At 56.2% G+C, this 16,580-nt stretch overlaps 7 protein-coding genes across 7 annotated transcripts; 3 read left to right on the top strand and 4 right to left on the bottom strand.

The window, feature by feature from the left end:
* Positions 1-183: 183 nt before the first annotated feature.
* On the bottom strand, positions 184-2,214 carry P168DRAFT_253633 (bifunctional hydroxyethylthiazole kinase/thiamine-phosphate diphosphorylase). Its single transcript, XM_024834381.1, has 7 exons — positions 2,085-2,214; positions 1,841-2,017; positions 1,650-1,785; positions 1,191-1,598; positions 764-1,140; positions 604-704; positions 184-545 (listed from the first exon to the last, which is right to left on the bottom strand). The coding sequence occupies exons 1-7, from the start codon at positions 2,182-2,184 to the stop codon at positions 288-290; spliced, it is 1,557 nt and encodes a 518-aa protein (XP_024693077.1). The 5' UTR covers positions 2,185-2,214; the 3' UTR covers positions 184-287.
* A 1,303-nt stretch (positions 2,215-3,517) lies between these two features.
* P168DRAFT_290539 (amine oxidase) lies at positions 3,518-5,150 on the top strand. Its single transcript, XM_024837239.1, has one exon. The coding sequence runs from the start codon at positions 3,576-3,578 to the stop codon at positions 5,106-5,108; it is 1,533 nt and encodes a 510-aa protein (XP_024693076.1). The 5' UTR covers positions 3,518-3,575; the 3' UTR covers positions 5,109-5,150.
* Positions 5,151-5,300: 150 nt separating this feature from the next.
* On the top strand, positions 5,301-6,738 carry P168DRAFT_290538 (methylenetetrahydrofolate dehydrogenase (NAD(+))). Its single transcript, XM_024837238.1, has 4 exons — positions 5,301-5,564; positions 5,675-6,308; positions 6,363-6,452; positions 6,510-6,738. The coding sequence occupies exons 1-4, from the start codon at positions 5,371-5,373 to the stop codon at positions 6,591-6,593; spliced, it is 1,002 nt and encodes a 333-aa protein (XP_024693075.1). The 5' UTR covers positions 5,301-5,370; the 3' UTR covers positions 6,594-6,738.
* Positions 6,739-6,860: 122 nt separating this feature from the next.
* On the bottom strand, positions 6,861-9,461 carry P168DRAFT_290537 (exosome nuclease subunit RRP6). The gene has a single exon (XM_024837237.1). The coding sequence runs from the start codon at positions 9,370-9,372 to the stop codon at positions 7,012-7,014; it is 2,361 nt and encodes a 786-aa protein (XP_024693074.1). The 5' UTR covers positions 9,373-9,461; the 3' UTR covers positions 6,861-7,011.
* Positions 9,462-9,877: 416 nt separating this feature from the next.
* P168DRAFT_311028 (uncharacterized protein) lies at positions 9,878-12,249 on the bottom strand (the record flags this gene model as incomplete). Its single annotated transcript, XM_024839450.1, has 1 exon — positions 9,878-12,249. One exon carries the CDS (start codon positions 12,247-12,249, stop codon positions 10,141-10,143), a length of 2,109 nt encoding a protein of 702 aa, XP_024693073.1. The 3' UTR covers positions 9,878-10,140.
* Positions 12,250-13,001: 752 nt separating this feature from the next.
* Positions 13,002-13,696, bottom strand: P168DRAFT_158640 (uncharacterized protein). Its single transcript, XM_024832845.1, has one exon. The coding sequence runs from the start codon at positions 13,574-13,576 to the stop codon at positions 13,196-13,198; it is 381 nt and encodes a 126-aa protein (XP_024693072.1). The 5' UTR covers positions 13,577-13,696; the 3' UTR covers positions 13,002-13,195.
* A 454-nt stretch (positions 13,697-14,150) lies between these two features.
* P168DRAFT_290535 (allantoinase alX) lies at positions 14,151-16,250 on the top strand. Its single transcript, XM_024837236.1, has 2 exons — positions 14,151-14,894; positions 14,952-16,250. The coding sequence occupies exons 1-2, from the start codon at positions 14,400-14,402 to the stop codon at positions 15,951-15,953; spliced, it is 1,497 nt and encodes a 498-aa protein (XP_024693071.1). The 5' UTR covers positions 14,151-14,399; the 3' UTR covers positions 15,954-16,250.
* The last annotated feature ends 330 nt before the right edge of the window (positions 16,251-16,580 follow it).

The raw sequence follows: 16,580 nt of genomic DNA, 5'->3' as shown, positions 1-16,580 counted from the left end.
GGTCTGGTTTGTTTGTGGGAGAAGAAGAGATGGGGAGGTTGGGCGGCGGGACGGTCCGTTACTCTACTCCCTTACCAGTGGACTAAATGAGTGGTTTTATGAAGTTGTCGCAACATTTACTTTAATTCTTGTTTCGAAAAAGATAGTCTTCAAGTCTAGAACATAACTGAGCGGCTATGCCTTGATGATAAAAGGTATATCATTTCTATAAACAAGCAGATACCCCATCCACCTATACACACAATGTTCTTCCTTGTATAGACATTCCCCATCTACAGGTCTAATTCCTACTGCAGTTCAACCTCATGCACCCGTCCTCGCCCCACAAACCAGCTGTGATCTCCTCGCAACGCCGCCTGTCGAATAGCGTACAGCTCGTCCAGAAAAGCGGGAACAAAACTCCCGGGTCCTCGGACGTGCCCCTTGGACGCGGCGTTTTCGGCCGCGATCTCGTACATCAGGAGACCGGCCAGCACGGCCAGAATTTTGTTCGATCGGTGAGCGGTTAGGAAACAGCCGGAGATCGTGCCCACGGCACAGCCGGTCTATATAATGTCAGTAAATTCAATACATATACATATAGAGAGAGAGGTGGATACATACCCCGGTGACCTCTCCGAGAAGCTCATGGCCGTTTTCGATAGCATACACTCGCCCGCCGTCACTCAGGTAGTCAACCGCACCGGTCAGCAAGACGATGTTTCCTGTCGGGCATAAATGATCAGTAGGAATCTTCACACGGCACAGAAAAAAGGAGGCATACGCTCTCGTCGGGCAAGGTCGCGGGCCAGTGTGGCTTTCCCACGACCGTCGAGGCTACTGGGCCCACTGTCGACACCGCGCTGCGTAACACCGCTGCTCCCCGACACCTGACGGATCTCGCCCTCGTTGCCCTTGATCAGATCGAAGTAACCGCCGGTCATCAGCTGGGTGACGGCTGCGCGGCGGATGCCGGTGGCGGCCGCCCCGACCGGGTCGTAGACCACGGGGTTGCCCCGCGCGTTGTAGGCCCGGAGAGCTTGGAGGTAGTTGGGGACGCTCTCCCGCGAGAGCGTGCCCATGTTGATCAGCAAGGCACCATCACATTGAGAAATGTCGCCTGCTTCCTCGCCGTACGGGGCCATTATGGGGGATGCTCTGCTGCGGATATGTTAGACGGGACGAAATCACAGGGCTCTTGAAATACGCACACCGATAGAGCGACATTGGCAGCGAAATTAGCCACCACAAAGTTGATCATATTGTGGACAAGCGGGTGAGCCTGGACAACGCTCTGCACCACATGTGGCACCTCCTCCAGCATCGCAGATACCGCATACCCCTTGGGAGCAACTTGCGCTTGGACGAATGGGGGCGGGGAATTGATGCGCTTGACGAACTCCGCAGCCGCAGCCTGTGGGTCGTCAGCGGCCATGATGGCACTGACAATCGCAACACCGTTGAGACCCTTCTCCGGGGCTTTGGATTGGTAGAGAACGCGCTGGACATTGGACAGGTTGATGCCTCCAATGGAGACCGTCTCAATGGGGTGGTCCGCGATGGCGTGCAGGAGGGCCTGCGTGCCGGCGGTGCCGAGGATGTTTTTCGTATTGGTCTTGCTGGGAGGGATTAGAACGGAATACCACCCGAACTCGCCAGATACAACCTACGTTGGAGTGGCAAACATGGTGCCTATCCCCAGGTAATCTGCCCCGGCGTCGATGGCCTTCTGCGCCTCTTCCACCGTCGCCGCACTAATGCCAATGATGGCATCCTTGGGAAGCAATTTTTTCGCCTCCTCAATAGCTAGATTGCAATCAGTCGAACTCGAAAAGAACGTAATAGAAAGAAGCAATGGTACCCATGTCATCTTGACCCAGATGAACGCCCTCCACACCAGCGGCGAGAGCCACATCCACGCGGTCGTTAATCACCAAAGGAACATTGTAGCGCCGGGTGATCTGATGCAGCTTTTTGGCCGTTCGGATCTGGTCCCCCGTGTCGCTCTTCTTCTCTCGATACTGCACAAAGGTCACACCTGCATGCCAAGCATCAGTCGATGGTCCATGGATGAGTCCATGGATGATGTCTGGAAAGAGACCAACCTCCTTTGAGGGCTTCTTCCACCACCTGGCAAATGTCCCGGCCCTTCAGGATCGCCGGAGTGGAATCCGTGACCAGGTATAGTGAGAGATCCATCGTCATTATGTGGGGATCGCTCTCTTCTCGTGTTTCTGATTGTGGTGGGATGAAATCGGCGATATCCGGCCGATCGCAACGCATAACGGCATGGCTTGGACATAATTACTAAGCGGTACTATGATGGCCGCATAAGTCATCACCACTTTGACTGTCAGTGAAGGCACGGGGAATTCAAGTATCACTTGGAAATTGTTGAATCTTGCTTTGAGAGAATGTTATGTACATGACCGCTATGGCAGAATGTTAACCAGTGTTGAGTACAGGGCTTGAGTGGATTGATGTCACAGCATATACTGTACCGCTTCTCACTCTGTACTATACGAAAAGGATAATAATCCCGAAAACATTATACTATAGTACTGCTCCTTGACCGTTTAAGACGATGGAATAAACACAGGTTACATTCTACAGGATTTCCAGTCAATCCCATGCCTAGCAAGTGGACATGGACACGTAAAGCAAAGCGTGTCTATCTGCTAAAGGATACTCGAGGCGAGTGCTGAACGAAGCCTAACCTTTAGGGTTGAAAGACCCGCCCAACCCCGGCTATTCCTAACCTTAGCGGCATCACCCTCTTGGCGGTGGGGTTATACCCACCTGTTGTGATCAGAGATCAATACCTTTTAACTCCTCGTTCGGCACATGGATTCTTGTTTGACATTAACTGTTCTTGTGTCGAGTCTTGCGAGTCAAATAAGTCCAACTTTGTCTGCACACACGCCGTGACTCCATCGTTTTTTGCTCTTGTACAGCACCATTAGCCACAATGACGGTCTATACGCACCCTTTTGACCCGCTAGAGCCGAGGGAGATCTCCAAGGTATGCATTTGGCAAAAAAAATAGAGATATCCGAGCATGGTCACTGACAAAACCAGGCCGCGGACATCACTCGGTCCGCATTTCCCGGGCATAGTCTTATCTTCCGCGTCATCACCCTGCAAGAGCCTCCAAAAGAGGAGATGCTGCAATACCTAGAGCGAGAGCACGCCAGGCAGCCAGTCAACGACCGGCCAGCGCGAATGGCTCGCGTGCAGGTCGTTACGCGCGACGCATCGGGGAAGAATAAGCTCATGGAGCTCCTGGTCGATCTCGACCGTGTGGCCGTGGTGAAGCAGGATCATCTCGCGGGAAAGCACTCGTACATTGACTCGAGCTACATGCAGTCCGTGGAGAAGGCCTGTCTGGCGGATGCGCGAGTCCAGGAGGAAATCAAAAAGCTCGCGCTGCCGACTGGAGCGTCGGTCATTGTGGAAGCGTGGGCGTATGCGCCGGATGGGATGAATGATATGTCAGAGCGGGTTACAATGGTAGGCACTTCCATATACTCTGTTGCTCTTCTCCGAGGGGAACATGAGCACAATACATAAGCTAATCAGAACAGTGCTGGTTCTATATGCGGCTCGTCGACAATCCCGACGCCAACTACTATGCCTATCCGCTGGATCTCTGTGCTGAAGTGTCGGAGCAGCTTCAAGTAACGAAAGTCTATCAACTACCCTCCTCGGCAAATGACCGCACCCATGATACCCCCCAACCATACGACTACCACAAGATCCAGTCGCCTGCGGCCAGCGAGTACCACCCCAGTCTACGACCACCGCCGCGCACCACCACCAAACCCTATCAGGTGGTGCAGCCCGAGGGCCCCTCGTTTGAGACTCACGGGAACCGCTTGACCTGGGAAAAGTGGAGCATGCGGGTGGGGTTCAACTACCGCGAGGGACTGACCCTACATGATATCCGCTATGATGGCCGAAGCCTCTTCTATCGCCTATCACTGGCGGAGATGTTCGTGCCGTATGGAGATCCCCGCTCGCCGTACCCACGCAAAGCCGCCTTTGACCTTGGCAACGACGGTGCCGGGATCAACGCCAACAATCTGCGTCTAGGATGTGACTGCCTCGGTGTAATCAAGTATTTCGACGGCTGGCACAACACCGGCGCCGGCGAGCCCCTCAAACTCCCGAACGTCATCTGCTGCCACGAGCAGGACGACGGGATTCTCTGGAAACACACAAACTTCCGCACGCAGAATGCGGCCGTTACGCGCGCGCGAGTCTTGGTCTTGCAGACGATCATCACGGTCAGCAACTATGAGTATATCTTCGCCTTCTACTTCGGTCAAGACGCCTCCATCCACTATGAAGTCCGCGCGACGGGCATCCTATCCACCTGCCCCATCAACGTCGGCGATCAAGTCCCGTACGGCACTGTCGTAGGGCCGGGGGTGCTCGCACCTTACCACCAACACCTGTTCTGCCTCCGCATGGACCCGGCGTTAGACGGACCGAAAAACTCCCTCCAGGTCGAGGAATCCGTCCCCATGCCGGTGGGCGACCCGGCAGTTCACAATCCGTTCGGCGTGGGATACACCACCACGCGGAACATCATTTTGCAGGAGCAGGGACTCGATCTCGACTTCGCCAAAAATCGCACCTTCAAGATCATCAACGAAGAGCAGATCAATCCCGTCACCGGAACCCCCGTGGGGTTTAAACTGCTGCCGTATTACAGCCAGATGCTGCTGGCGCACCCGGAGTCCAACCACGCCAAACGCTCCGAGTTCGCGAAGCACGCGGTTTGGGTCACGCGCTACCAGGATGACGAACTGTTCCCATCGGGTCGACATACCATGCAGTCCGCTGGGGGGGAGGGCATCGCGTCGGTTATCGAACAGCGCCAGAAGGGGCCTCCCGCGCAATCATCTGTCCGCAACGAAGACATCGTGGTCTGGCACACATTTGGTTCCACACATAACCCGCGGATTGAAGACTGGCCTGTCATGCCGTGTGAAAAGATGTCCGTTGGCTTGAAGCCGCTGAACTTTTTCACGGGGAACCCTGGGTTGGATGTCGCGTTGTCGACGCAAGAAACGAACCGGAGCGTTCTGTCTGCGAGTCCCCCCTCAGGTTGCTGTAAATCGTGATGCCTCCACATGACCCAATAGACGATCAACTTAAAGACTCTGTCCTACAGTCGCATCTATAAAAAATGAATCAGTTCCGCATCGGGAAGATCAGGCACTCCCATCGGCGATGCCCCGCAACACGTGACCTTATCGGGGCGATAAGCATCACGGACCAAATTTTCTCTCCGATGTCGATCAGACTGACTCACCGTCACATCTTGAACTCCTCTAGATCTCCAGATCACCTTGGATCAGTCCAGACACTCAGATCACAGACACAATGGCTTCCACAGATGCTGCCCCCGCCTCCTGCAAGGTCATGCTCTCCAAGCATGTCGCCAATGGCCTTCTCGCCGAGGTCCAGGAGGGTCTGAAGACGCTGGAGAAGCCCCCCCACCTGGTGGGATTCCTGGCCAACGATGACCCTGCGGCGCTCATGTACGCCCAGTGGACGGAGAAGACCTGTGAGGAAAAGTGAGCATCTCTTACTGGAGTCAATGGCTCTTCATAGATCTGTTCTCGAGATGGCCGATCTCGGATCACTGCCCCTCTCGTGCATTGTATCTAACAATTGGACTCGCCAGTGGCTTCCGGTACTCGCTGCGTCAATTGCACCGAGATGATCTGGAGGAGGCTCTCCTCGCCGCCAACGTCGACCCAGAGGTCGACGGCATCATCGTTTACTACCCCATCTTCAACAACCGCCAAGACCAGTACCTGCAGCAGATCGTCGACGTCTCCAAGGACGTCGAGGGCCTCACCCACCGCTACATCTTCAACATGTACCAGAACATCCGCTTCCTCGACCCGGCAACCAAGCGCCAGAAGTCCATCATCCCGTGCACCCCGCTCGCCATCGTCAAGATCCTCGAATACCTCAACATCTACAACCGCATCCTGCCCTACGGCAACCGTCTGTTCGGCCACACCATCTGCGTGGTCAACCGCTCCGAGGTCGTCGGCCGACCCCTGGCTGCCCTGCTCGCCAACGACGGCGCCTGCGTGTACAGCGTGGACATCACCGGGGTGCAGAAGTTCACCCGCGGGGAGGGTCTCCGCAAGGGGAGACACGAGGTCCATGAGCTGGAAGGCAAGACCATCAAGGACGTGGCGCCGCTGTGCGACGTCGTGATCAGCGGTGTTCCGGGAGAGAAGTACAAGTTCGATACCAGCTTGCTTCGCGAGGGTGCTGTGTGCGTGAACTTTTCTAGCGAGAAGGTCAGTCAACTCTATATAAACACCCAAATAAAACAGCCAGCTAATTAGTTACAGAACTTCCCCCACGAAGTCCGCGAAAAGGCATCCATCTTCGTGCCTTCCATCGGAAAGGTGACCATCGTCGTCTTGCTGCGCAACCTGCTGGTGAGTTCATACCATATCATCCACCTACTAGTTCGTCTTTTGCTAATAACCCTCCAGCGCCTCATCCAAAACCGACGAGCGGACGACGTCAAGCCCGCCCAGGCTACAGAGCAGCCGGGGACTCTGGAGGCCAACGTATAGTCTCCACTAGAAGTTGTTCGATTTACGCTTTGACATGCAGCCAGACTTTTCGATAATATTTCAATATTATTTGTTTCAATAGATTTCGTGTAATTATATTCATTTTATTTTAAGATCTAGTAATGACAGCTTAATGAGCTCGAGGGCAGTATGGGCACCTATTCAGTTAATCAAATCAATAGCCATCATACAACCCACCACACTGATATACTAGTGTACCATCCAACTAATAAAGTAAAACACAAGCTGAATAAAATATTATTCACATCATGTACATCACTATTCATAATAAATAGATATGAAAGATAGATCATAAAGTCTATCACCTACAGGATAAGTAAACCCACCCCAACGCCATACCATACCCATGATCCATATTCCCACAACCATCAACACTCTAACAAGTAAAGAATCTAATTTACCGATAAGTAAACGACTTCCCCGGAATCTCCCTCTTCTGCTTCCTCGCACCAGAAGGCGCCTCCAAGGCCTTCTTATAAGGGTCGAAGAGCATTTTCTGCGGCAGACCGGACTGGGTGGGTTTCGCGTGGAGGATGGTGTCTGCAGCGGTGTAGTCGAATGCCGACTCCTCTTCTTTCCCTCCCTGCTCGCCTTCTTGGGTTTCGCTCGCCGAGGCGGCGTTCTTGTTCTTGCGCTGCTTCTTCTTCTTGGAGCGCTTGTCTTGCGAGGAGGGTTTCTCGGAGGCGGTGGTTGCTTCTGCGTCGGCGTCGGCGTCGGCGTCGGCGTCAACCCCTGAGACGGGTGTGGCTTGCTCGGCGGAGTCGGTGGATTCGGCGCGGGCTTTGCGCTTCTTGCGGGGTCCGCCTTTCTCCTTCACGGTGAAGACTTGGTTGGTTTCTTCTTCTTTGATGGGTTCGGCGGGGGTCGGCTCGGCTGTGGGGGTCGGCTCGGGTTTCGGGGCAGGCTTGGCGGAGACAGTGGGCACTGGGGGCAAAGGAAGGGAGAGTCGGAGGGCTTCGGCGGATGCGACGGCAGCGTACTCGGGCGGCGTCAGCGGTTCCTCCGGGTGCAGCACCCCTCCCCAGAACTGGGAGACTTCGCAGCGGCCGGCGGCAGGGGCGGTGTCAGCCCCCGTGGGCGGCGTGAGCAGACCCTTGGCGGCATCCGCAGTACGAGCCGCGGGCTGACCCCACTTGGGCTTGACGTAGACGTCGCGCCATTCGGGGCCATCGGCGCCGTCGATCTTGGCTTGCTTGATGATCTCCAGCAGCTCGGGGGCGCGGTCCTTCGTGATGGGCGTCACGGGGGACAGCGTGCGGAAGAGGGTTCCCATATCGGTCGGCATGGCCTGGGAGACCTTGAAGAGGACGTGTTTGGGGAAGACGCACTGCACGCCTTCGTCTTCGGCGCGGGCGACTTCGTCCCGCCACTGGTGCACCGCCTTGAAGACGGCGAACTGCTCCTTGCTGAGCACGGCCGGGTTGCGCGACAGATGATCGTACCAGCCGCCGGCACCTTGTCCGGTGGCCGCGTCGTACACGGGCCGCTCGTACCGCTGGAGGGCCTCGTTCTTCGAGTTCTGCAGGACGTCGTCGACGAGGCTGTGGTCAGGGGTGGAGTTCTCGACGAGCTCGTTCCGCAGGTGGTCGTAGATGTGCAGGAGGTAGTGGGTATCTGAGCGGGCGTAGTCGAACATGCCCTGGGGGAGGGGGCGGATTCTCCAGTCGGCCATCTGGTAGCGCTTGTCGGCCTCGAAGTTGACAAACTTCTGCAGCAGGAACTTCAAGCTGCGCTTGGGGTACAGCAGCGCACAGGCGGCATGGTAGGTATCGAACATGCCCACCATGTACAGGCCGAGATCGCGCTGCAGCCAGATGATATCCATCGACGAGCCGTGCAGCACCTTGAGGATGTTGGGGTCGGCAAACACCTCGTTCAGCATCTGCAGCTCCTCCCGCCACGGCTTCAGCGTGTCCACCACCCAGTCCTTGTCGCGCGTGCTGATCTGCATCAGCGACACCAAGCCGTGGTACGAGTGCACGTCGTGGTGTTCCAGATCGATGGCAATCTCGTTCGCCGACTTCAGCTCCGCCAGCATCTCCTTCACCCCATCCACCGTGTCCACGAACGTCGCCGTCGTCGACTCCCACGGCATGTAGTCCACCGGCGGTGCCACCTCGTAGACCCTCTCAGGATACTGCGCGGCGCGGATCTCGGCCTCATACGGGTTGGGATAGCCGGCCGCCGGGTCCTCCACATCGAGCACGCGCTCCAACGACGCCTTGGCATGGGGCTTCGTGCGCAGCAGCGGGCGGAACGGCGACTCATCGGTGTTATCGACAGGACGCACAAACTCCGCCTGCGGCTTGGGGATCTTCGACGGGCCGTAGTCATAGATCGTCGGGAACGCGTTAGACGAAGCCTTCTTAGCGTATTTGGCCGCAGCGACGGCACCCTGCTCCTGCTGCGAAGGGCTCAACCGCTTGATAACACCGGTAAACTCATCCAAAGAGGCATCCGCACGCTCCAGCAGCGCATCGATGACATCCACGACCCCACGCCAGTTATCCTCGATCGAGTCCTCATTCTTCAGCGACGGGGCGGGAACCTCGGTGCCGGCGGTGGCGGCCTTAACAATCGACGACGTCAGCGACAGCAGCCTCACACTCTGCTCATCCAGCGAGTCGGAGACCTCGCGGTTCCCGGAGCGATGGAAGTTGAGGTCTTCGGCGGAGAGCTGACCCACGGAGCGGGTGACCTGCACGAGGGACGAGGTCAACCGCTCCTGAAACGGTGGGAAATCGGCGGCAGAGTCCATGGTCGACTTGGAAAGGAGAAACGCCTGACGATCGGAGGACGACTTTGTGAAGAGCAAACGCGGTCGAACAGCCAGTCTCTGTGGTTGAGATCGGCGTGTTTGAGGCGGAAGAAAAAAAAAGTGTTTTTGGAGCGAGAATTTCAATGGGCCGGGGAGCTGCTGACCGCCTGCCGGAACTGGACGGAGACGGACAGAAAAAGCCCAATGGGTCATGAGTATGCGATGCGATGCGATGAGGAATGGCCCAGGGAAGTGAATGGCCTCTCACTGCTCCTCGTCGTCTGGTCCAGCGGTGTGAAGTGAAGTTGTTCTGGTGAGTCCCAAGCCATGCGACTAGCCGCGCTCAGCGTGGGTCGACGCGCCAAGGTTCGTGTACCCGAGCGTACTTTGTCGCAATGAGAGGTCATGATATCTTGTCCATTGGATATAGGTTACTGGCGATGGGTTACTTATGAAGCGAAGAAAACATGATGTATCATGTCTAGTCGAGTGAAGTAAAAAATCTCATGGCCAAGAAAGACAGGGAGACTATTTAATTATGATCACGATGTGACCAAATATATACAGAGATCCAAAACAAAGACACAAAACAGTCATACCAACGTGAAAAGTAAATGCATACATCAGGGGGAATCTCGAAACGAACGTGATCGGCCAACTCATACTCTACCTGTGGAAAGTAATCACCACGCGGCGGCAAAAGATATCATGACACTTTTGCGCTTCGTAAGTAATCTTATATTGCGACACTGCCATGGGAAAACCAAACTAGGCATATCCTAGTTGCCCCAGGGCCGTGCGACTGTCGCTGGCCGGCATGCCTGTCACCCCGAGGGCGCGCACCTGCGAGCTCTTGCGCAGCCGCTGCAGGCCGATGCCCACCTTCCAGCCTTCGGTCTCCTGCAGCACGAACAGGTACCGGCGGCCTTCCTGGTCGCGGATCGTCGCCCGCAGCACGTGCAGACTCGCCAGCTCCGCGGCGCTGAGCCCGCTGGTCCGGTTGAAGCAGCCGGGCGACGCGAGGCGGCACGTGTTCTTGCAGACCTTGAGCAGGCTGACCAGGAAGGCGTCCGACTCCTCGGCGGTCGGCTCGCCCGGGGCTCGGCGGAAGAACGAGTTGCTGGGCTTGGGCCCTGCCGGTTTCGTCTTCGCAAACTGCGGACACCATACCTCGACGAGCTTCATCGTCCAGGCCTTGACGTCCCATTCGCGCTGCGGTACCCCCCGGATGTCGTCGTCGATGAAGAGCCCCTCGGTGGTAATCCGGAGGACCAGGCCGTCCGTCACCATGCCTTCCCCGGACACCAGCTGCGCCACGGGGGTGCGCAGAAATGCGTTATTGAAGACGTAGACCCCTTTGATGACGATCTTGTCCGGGTCCTTGGTCTCGTAGGCGCGGCGCACCGAGGGCGCGGGGGACGTGCGTGCGGTGGACTGGGAGGCGGCGTAGGATGATTCGGAGTAAGCGGAGGACGCCGAGGTGCCCCCGTAGGGTCGTCGGGGGCGGTCGTAGGGTCGAAAGGAACTCGCATCGTCGGCGGGGGCGGTGGTCGGGGCCGACTTCTTTGGGGATGGTGTTCGAGGTGTCGGCGTGGGCGTGGATGCCTGGCTGGGGGCTTTGGTGGTGGCCTCTTTGGCGGCAGCTTCCTGCGCGTCCCGGGCCTTCTTCTCGGCGTATTTCTTTGCGGCGGCCTCTTTGAGGGCAGCAAATTTGGCATCGGCTTCCTTCTTAGCGGCCGCTTTGGCGGCGGCCTCCTTTTCCGCCGCCTGTTTCTCGGCTCGCGCCTTCGCCTCGGCCGCTTCTTGCTCCCGCTTAGCCTTGAGCTCCGCCGCGGCGCGCTCATCCCGTTTCCGGGCCTCTGCGACCTCTTTCTCCGCTTTCGCCCGGGCCTCGGCGGCGTCTCTCTCGGCTTTGGCCTGCGCTTCGGCGGCCTCCCGTTGGGCCTTCGCCCGGGCCTCAGCGGCCTCCCGTTCGATGCGGGCGCGGGCTTCGGCCGCCTCGCGCTGGGCCTCGCGGGTGGCGGCCTCTTTGGCGGCCGCCATCTCTTTCTCGAACTGCTCGCGGCGCTCCCGCATCTCCCGCTCCATGGCCTCGCGCTCGCGCTGCTTCTGTTTCTCGCGGGCCTCGGCCTCGCGCTTCCGCTTGAACTCCTCCATCTTGCGACGGAGCTCCTCCTTCCGTCGGGTCTCCTCCCGTGCCCGTTCCCAGTCGTCTCCGCTTTGGGGCCTGGATTCCTTGTCCGGGGGCGGACCGGTGCTGTTTGGCTTGGAATCGAAATTGGGCGGGGGCGGTTGCGGGGGAGGGGCCCCGGCATTGTGTTGGTTCCCTGCATACTGGTTGCCGGGTGGAGGGCCACCAAAATTCCCTTGATTGCTCCCATAGTTTCCGTGCGGTCCCCCGTGGGTACCTCCGTCGTTCGCCCCCGAGCTGGCCCCCGAGGGGTTCGGGGCGGGGCCTGCGCCTGCGCCTGCGCCTGCACCCCCAGATCCCGGGCCAAAGCCAAATCGGCTGCTTCGCGGACCGGCGGTCTGGGACGCACCAAACGCCCAGCCGGCGATCCCCACGCACACCGCCAGGATGAGCGCGAATCCGATCCCCCCGCCGCTGGTCACCGTGACCGTATACCATGATCGGAGGAAGGGGGCCAGGTTGACCCACAGCAGGACGACAAACAGGGTGGAGAGGGAGCCGGCGATGAAACTATTCCGCTGGCATTGTAGGGAGGGGAGGTAGAGGAAGCCGGAGCCCGATGAGTGGGGCGGAATGATAAAGATGTCGTAATTGCCCTTGGGCAGATCGGAGGCTTTGCGGTACTCGCCGTGGGTAGTGTTGGGTTTCTCGCCGTGGGGCGGGGGCGGTGGTGGCGGGCCATCCATTGTCGCGTTGTATTATATTATGTCAAGTGTATACTGTATACTATATAGAAAGTCCGGGCCGGACGCGGAGGCGGGTGGTGGAGTAGACGATCTCGGTGGGAATCTCAATGGCGAGTGGGGTCTTCGTGGTCGACTATTTCAAACGCGACGGGATGTCCGGCGCAGGTGCGAGCAGAAGAATCGGCATGTTCACCGCCGCATGGCAGGCGCTGAGGCAGCGCAGTCACTATTGTCGTCGATGGATCTCACCTGGGGAGTGTCGAATGTGCAGTGGAGTCTTGGGTACCTGGACCAAAGGCAATCGGATATACTGAGGAGAATGGGCGAGACGAAAACACCGACAATGACACCAGAGAAGAACCGTGAGAGGTGGATGGAATATCGCGTGGGATGAATATGGAGTGGAAGTGAGGATGAAGCAGTGAAGGTGAAGAAGAGAGAGAAAGAGAGAGAGAAGTGGCGGCAACGAGAACGAGGCCGCGAGGCAACGAGGCCAACCAACAGAGCCGCGCCAACCGGGTTCGGTAAGTGTGCAGTTGCATACAGAAATCTAACCTAAAAGAAATAGAAGAGAATGGAATAACTATTTAGATAAATCACAATTGACCATTCAACCAATAATTGTGTTACTTGGGGGAATAATTCTGGGGTTTGTTTATTTTGGCGATGTGATGATTCTACGATCCATCACAACACTAGGGTTTCTCAGCTGGTTCTGCTGAATCTCTTGTCTGAATTATGAGAGATATTGGATTGGATTAACATTTAGGTAGAATGACCATGGTATTATGGTCTGTGGATACTGGACATTGATCTGTCCCACTCTATAACTGATCTTATTGATGGTCTTCATGAGATGGACGAACTGCTGTTTGTTTTGATTTTGCCCGATCCGGTCTAGCGTGGTGGAGGCGGGCGCTACTAGATGCTCCATACTGCACGGAGTTTATGCTTGGTACCTTAGGTTGGGTACCAGTAGATATAAGTTGAAGATGATAGTCATGTTCTCAATATAGATATATATATATAATTTGAATGACTGGTAGAAAGGATGTTGATAGACGGGAGTGTTCTTCAACCTTTCTGAGAGGAGTAGGGTGATACAAACAGGACAAACCGTCTGTTTGTCCTGTTTGTTCTGGTTTTGTCCACGTCGAAGTGCAAAGGTCAACGGAGGATTGATACGGAGTATGTGTCTGTAGTACTGCTCTACGGAGTACTCCGTACACTGGACACTCCCAGTCTGAGTGGTTGGCACGCCGATCAACCGACTGAAGAAAGTGGGTCCACTGGAATACTTGACGGGGATACTTTTGACGGTTTTCATATATAGATATGTATAAATGATTGAATATAAGATGATATATATATATATATATATATATACACGTCTTCTCTCTCCATTGAAATAGGTATAGACATTGTCAATAATCAAAAGAATACAATCGGGTTAATACAGACGACATAATCCGAGTAGGAGAATTCCGACGGATGGCGGAGGCGCCCGATGGCAGCCTGAGGAAAGTGGGCCATTCGGGGCTGGACCGTGGATAACTCTGATATCTGACTAATCATGCATAAGAAGAACGGGATGTTCAGGGTTTTCTCGCCCGATGCGGTCAAAGTGAGGGGATTCAATTTCTATAGCCCTAGCACTGCATAGAACGGAATAGAGAACAGTCTTGAGAAGTAAAGAAGAGAATCGAGAAGAGGAAAGAAGAGAATAGAGAAGAGAATCGAGAAGAGAATAGAGAATAGAAATACAAAGAGAGTGGAGGCAAGAAGAGAAATATGGTTCCAGTGGGTCTTTTCCTTCTTTTCCTTCTCCCTTTGTCTTATCGGAGTATTTCGCCTCCAGCCCTAATCGGGTCTTATCGACCGTTTCCATTACTCGATCGTGCTTTTTCCGAAGGGAATTGAAGAATGGCTTACTCGATCTCGTCTTTCTCTATATAAGAAGCCTCTTATCTCTTATCTTTTCTTCCTTCTTTCTTCCTACTTCTGCTTTCTTTTCTCTCTCTTCTCTCTCTTCTCTCTCTTCCTTCCCCATACATTCGCTTCTCTCTCTCTCTCTTCGCGTCTCAGCGTTAGCTTCCTTACCCCTTCTTCTTCTTCTTCTTCTTCTTCTTTCTCCCCCTACCCTCCTCCCCATGCAATCCTCTCCCCCCTCCATCGCGGTCGTCGCCTCGTCCCGCGCCGTCGTCGCCGGTCGTTTGACCTCGGCTACCATCGTCCTCTCTCGCGCCACCGGGAAGATCACCGCCGTCCTCGACTCGGTCATCCCCGCCGAGGAGTTCCCTCCCGGTACTCCCTACACCGACTATTCCCCGCACGTCCTGCTCCCCGGCCTCGTCGACGCTCATGTTCACCTCAACGAGCCTGGCCGCACCGAGTGGGAGGGCTTCTATACCGGCACCCAGGCTGCGGCCTTTGGCGGTGTCACCACCGTCATCGACATGCCCTTGAATGCCATCCCTCCCACCACCACCGTCGCCAACTTCAAGGAGAAGCTGCGTGCCGCGGACGGCCAGTGCTGGGTCGACGTCGGCTTCTATGGCGGCATCATCCCCGGCAACGCCGGGGATCTCCAACCCCTCGTCAACGAGGGGGTCCGAGGTTTCAAGGGTTTCTTGATCGACAGTGGGGTGAGTTTCCTTCCCACTTTTTTTTTGGTGAATGTAGTCCCCATACTGACTGCCCAGGTTGACGAATTCCCCGCCGTCTCGTCGGAGGATATCCGCAAAGCCATGGCCGCCCTCGCTGATGAACCCACCACCTTGATGTTCCACGCCGAGATGGAACCCCCCAACACCCCCGCTTCCGGGACCGACCCCGCCCCCGCCCTGGACGGCCCCCCCGAGGCCTACTCCACCTTCCTGGCCTCCCGTCCCTCCTCCTATGAGACCGCCGCCGTTGAGGAGATCCTCGCCCTGGCTCCCCTCGCCCCCAAGCTCCCCCTGCACATCGTTCACCTGTCCGCCATGGAGGCCATCCCGCTCTTGCGCCGGGCCCGCGCCGAAGGCATCGCCATCACCGCCGAAACCTGCTTCCACTACCTCTCCCTGGCCGCCGAGGAGATCCGTGACGGCGACACCCGCCACAAGTGCTGCCCGCCCATCCGCACCCAGTCCAACCAGGACGCTCTCTGGGCCGAACTGGAACGCCACGCCGACACCGGCGTCATCAAGACCGTCGTCTCGGACCACTCCCCTTGCACCCCGGACCTCAAACGCCTGCCGGCCCACATCCCCGGCCACCTCGCCGAGGAGAAGGATATGGGCAGCTTCGCCGCCGCCTGGGGCGGCATCTCCTCGGTGGGCCTGGGCCTCCCCATCATGTGGACCGAACTCAGCCAGCGCAAGGGCCTGACCGCCGCCGCGGACGACATCCAGACCAAGAAGGCCCTCCAGGACGTGGTGCGCCTCTGCTGCGCCAACACGGCGGCGCAGGTCGGTCTCGACCGCCAGAAGGGCGACCTGGTGCCCGGCTTCGACGCCGACATCTGCGTCTTCGACGACAGTGCCGAGTGGGTCGTCGAGCCGAACACGATGCTCTTCCGCAACAAGTGTTCCCCCTATCAGGGGCGTCGACTCCGCGGCATGGTGCGCGAGACGTGGCTGCGGGGGGAGAAGATCTTCAGCCGCGAGGGCGGGTTCAGCCGTAAGACGCCGACGGGCCATTTGCTGCTGGAGAAGCGCAGTTAATCTCTCTCTCTTTCTCTCCCTTTCTCTTTTCCTCTTTCTTTCTTCCTCTCGATCCACCGATCGAGACTATTGACGATGGACAGTCATGATCCACCGACAAAAGAAAAACGCAAAAACCGTTTAATCGGATATGACGATTGATGATCTACCGACGACTTCATTTGAGCCCACTTGGTTTCTTGATCTTGGGTATGCACCTGCCTCTATCCCAGTGCATTAACGTTACAGCATTAGATTTGCATTTTCGTATTAGCATCGTTAGAGTCGTCTATTATATAATAAAGAAGTCAATTTGTGGGTAACTGAGTTGTATTTAGTATAGTAGTAGTATAGCAGTAGTAAATAACAGTAGTGGCAATAGTACTAGAGAAGAGAACCTGATCCATCTTTCTCATCGTCCTCTGTAGTGTATTGCTGATGATGTGATGATGTGATGATATATCAACCATTTATACTGTCATCTCGATGGTAATATGATGATAACGATGGATATAAACAGCTGGTTGCAAGAGAGAGAGAAGTGTAAGTCCAGATGGGATGGGGTGTAAGAGAATACCAACATCCATAGTATCTTATGTAATGCAAGCATTACCATTATTAATGATGCACAATCCTTGGATAATATGG

The sequence above is a fragment of the Aspergillus campestris genome, assembly GCF_002847485.1.
Source record: "Aspergillus campestris IBT 28561 chromosome Unknown P168scaffold_6, whole genome shotgun sequence".
Taxonomy (NCBI): Eukaryota; Fungi; Ascomycota; class Eurotiomycetes; order Eurotiales; family Aspergillaceae; genus Aspergillus; species Aspergillus campestris.
This window is presented reverse-complemented; position numbering and strand designations above follow the sequence as displayed.

Bases quoted from the DNA above. Each gene is read 5' to 3' on its own strand.
- P168DRAFT_253633 (XM_024834381.1), bottom strand. From the start codon at position 2,184: ATGACGATGGATCTCTCACTATACCTGGTCACGGATTCCACTCCGGCG. The intron at 2,018-2,084 runs GTTGGTCTCTTT...CTTGGCATGCAG, and splicing joins GGAAGAAGCCCTCAAAGGAG to GTGTGACCTTTGTGCAGTAT. The intron at 1,599-1,649 runs GTAGGTTGTATC...AATCCCTCCCAG, and splicing joins ACCATGTTTGCCACTCCAAC to CAAGACCAATACGAAAAACA.
- P168DRAFT_290539 (XM_024837239.1), top strand. From the start codon at position 3,576: ATGCGGCTCGTCGACAATCCCGACGCCAACTACTATGCCTATCCGCTG.
- P168DRAFT_290538 (XM_024837238.1), top strand. From the start codon at position 5,371: ATGGCTTCCACAGATGCTGCCCCCGCCTCCTGCAAGGTCATGCTCTCC. The intron at 6,309-6,362 runs GTCAGTCAACTC...AATTAGTTACAG, and splicing joins TGAACTTTTCTAGCGAGAAG to AACTTCCCCCACGAAGTCCG. The intron at 6,453-6,509 runs GTGAGTTCATAC...ATAACCCTCCAG, and splicing joins TCTTGCTGCGCAACCTGCTG to CGCCTCATCCAAAACCGACG.
- P168DRAFT_290537 (XM_024837237.1), bottom strand. From the start codon at position 9,372: ATGGACTCTGCCGCCGATTTCCCACCGTTTCAGGAGCGGTTGACCTCG.
- P168DRAFT_158640 (XM_024832845.1), bottom strand. From the start codon at position 13,576: ATGAAAACCGTCAAAAGTATCCCCGTCAAGTATTCCAGTGGACCCACT.
- P168DRAFT_290535 (XM_024837236.1), top strand. From the start codon at position 14,400: ATGCAATCCTCTCCCCCCTCCATCGCGGTCGTCGCCTCGTCCCGCGCC. The intron at 14,895-14,951 runs GTGAGTTTCCTT...CTGACTGCCCAG, and splicing joins GTTTCTTGATCGACAGTGGG to GTTGACGAATTCCCCGCCGT.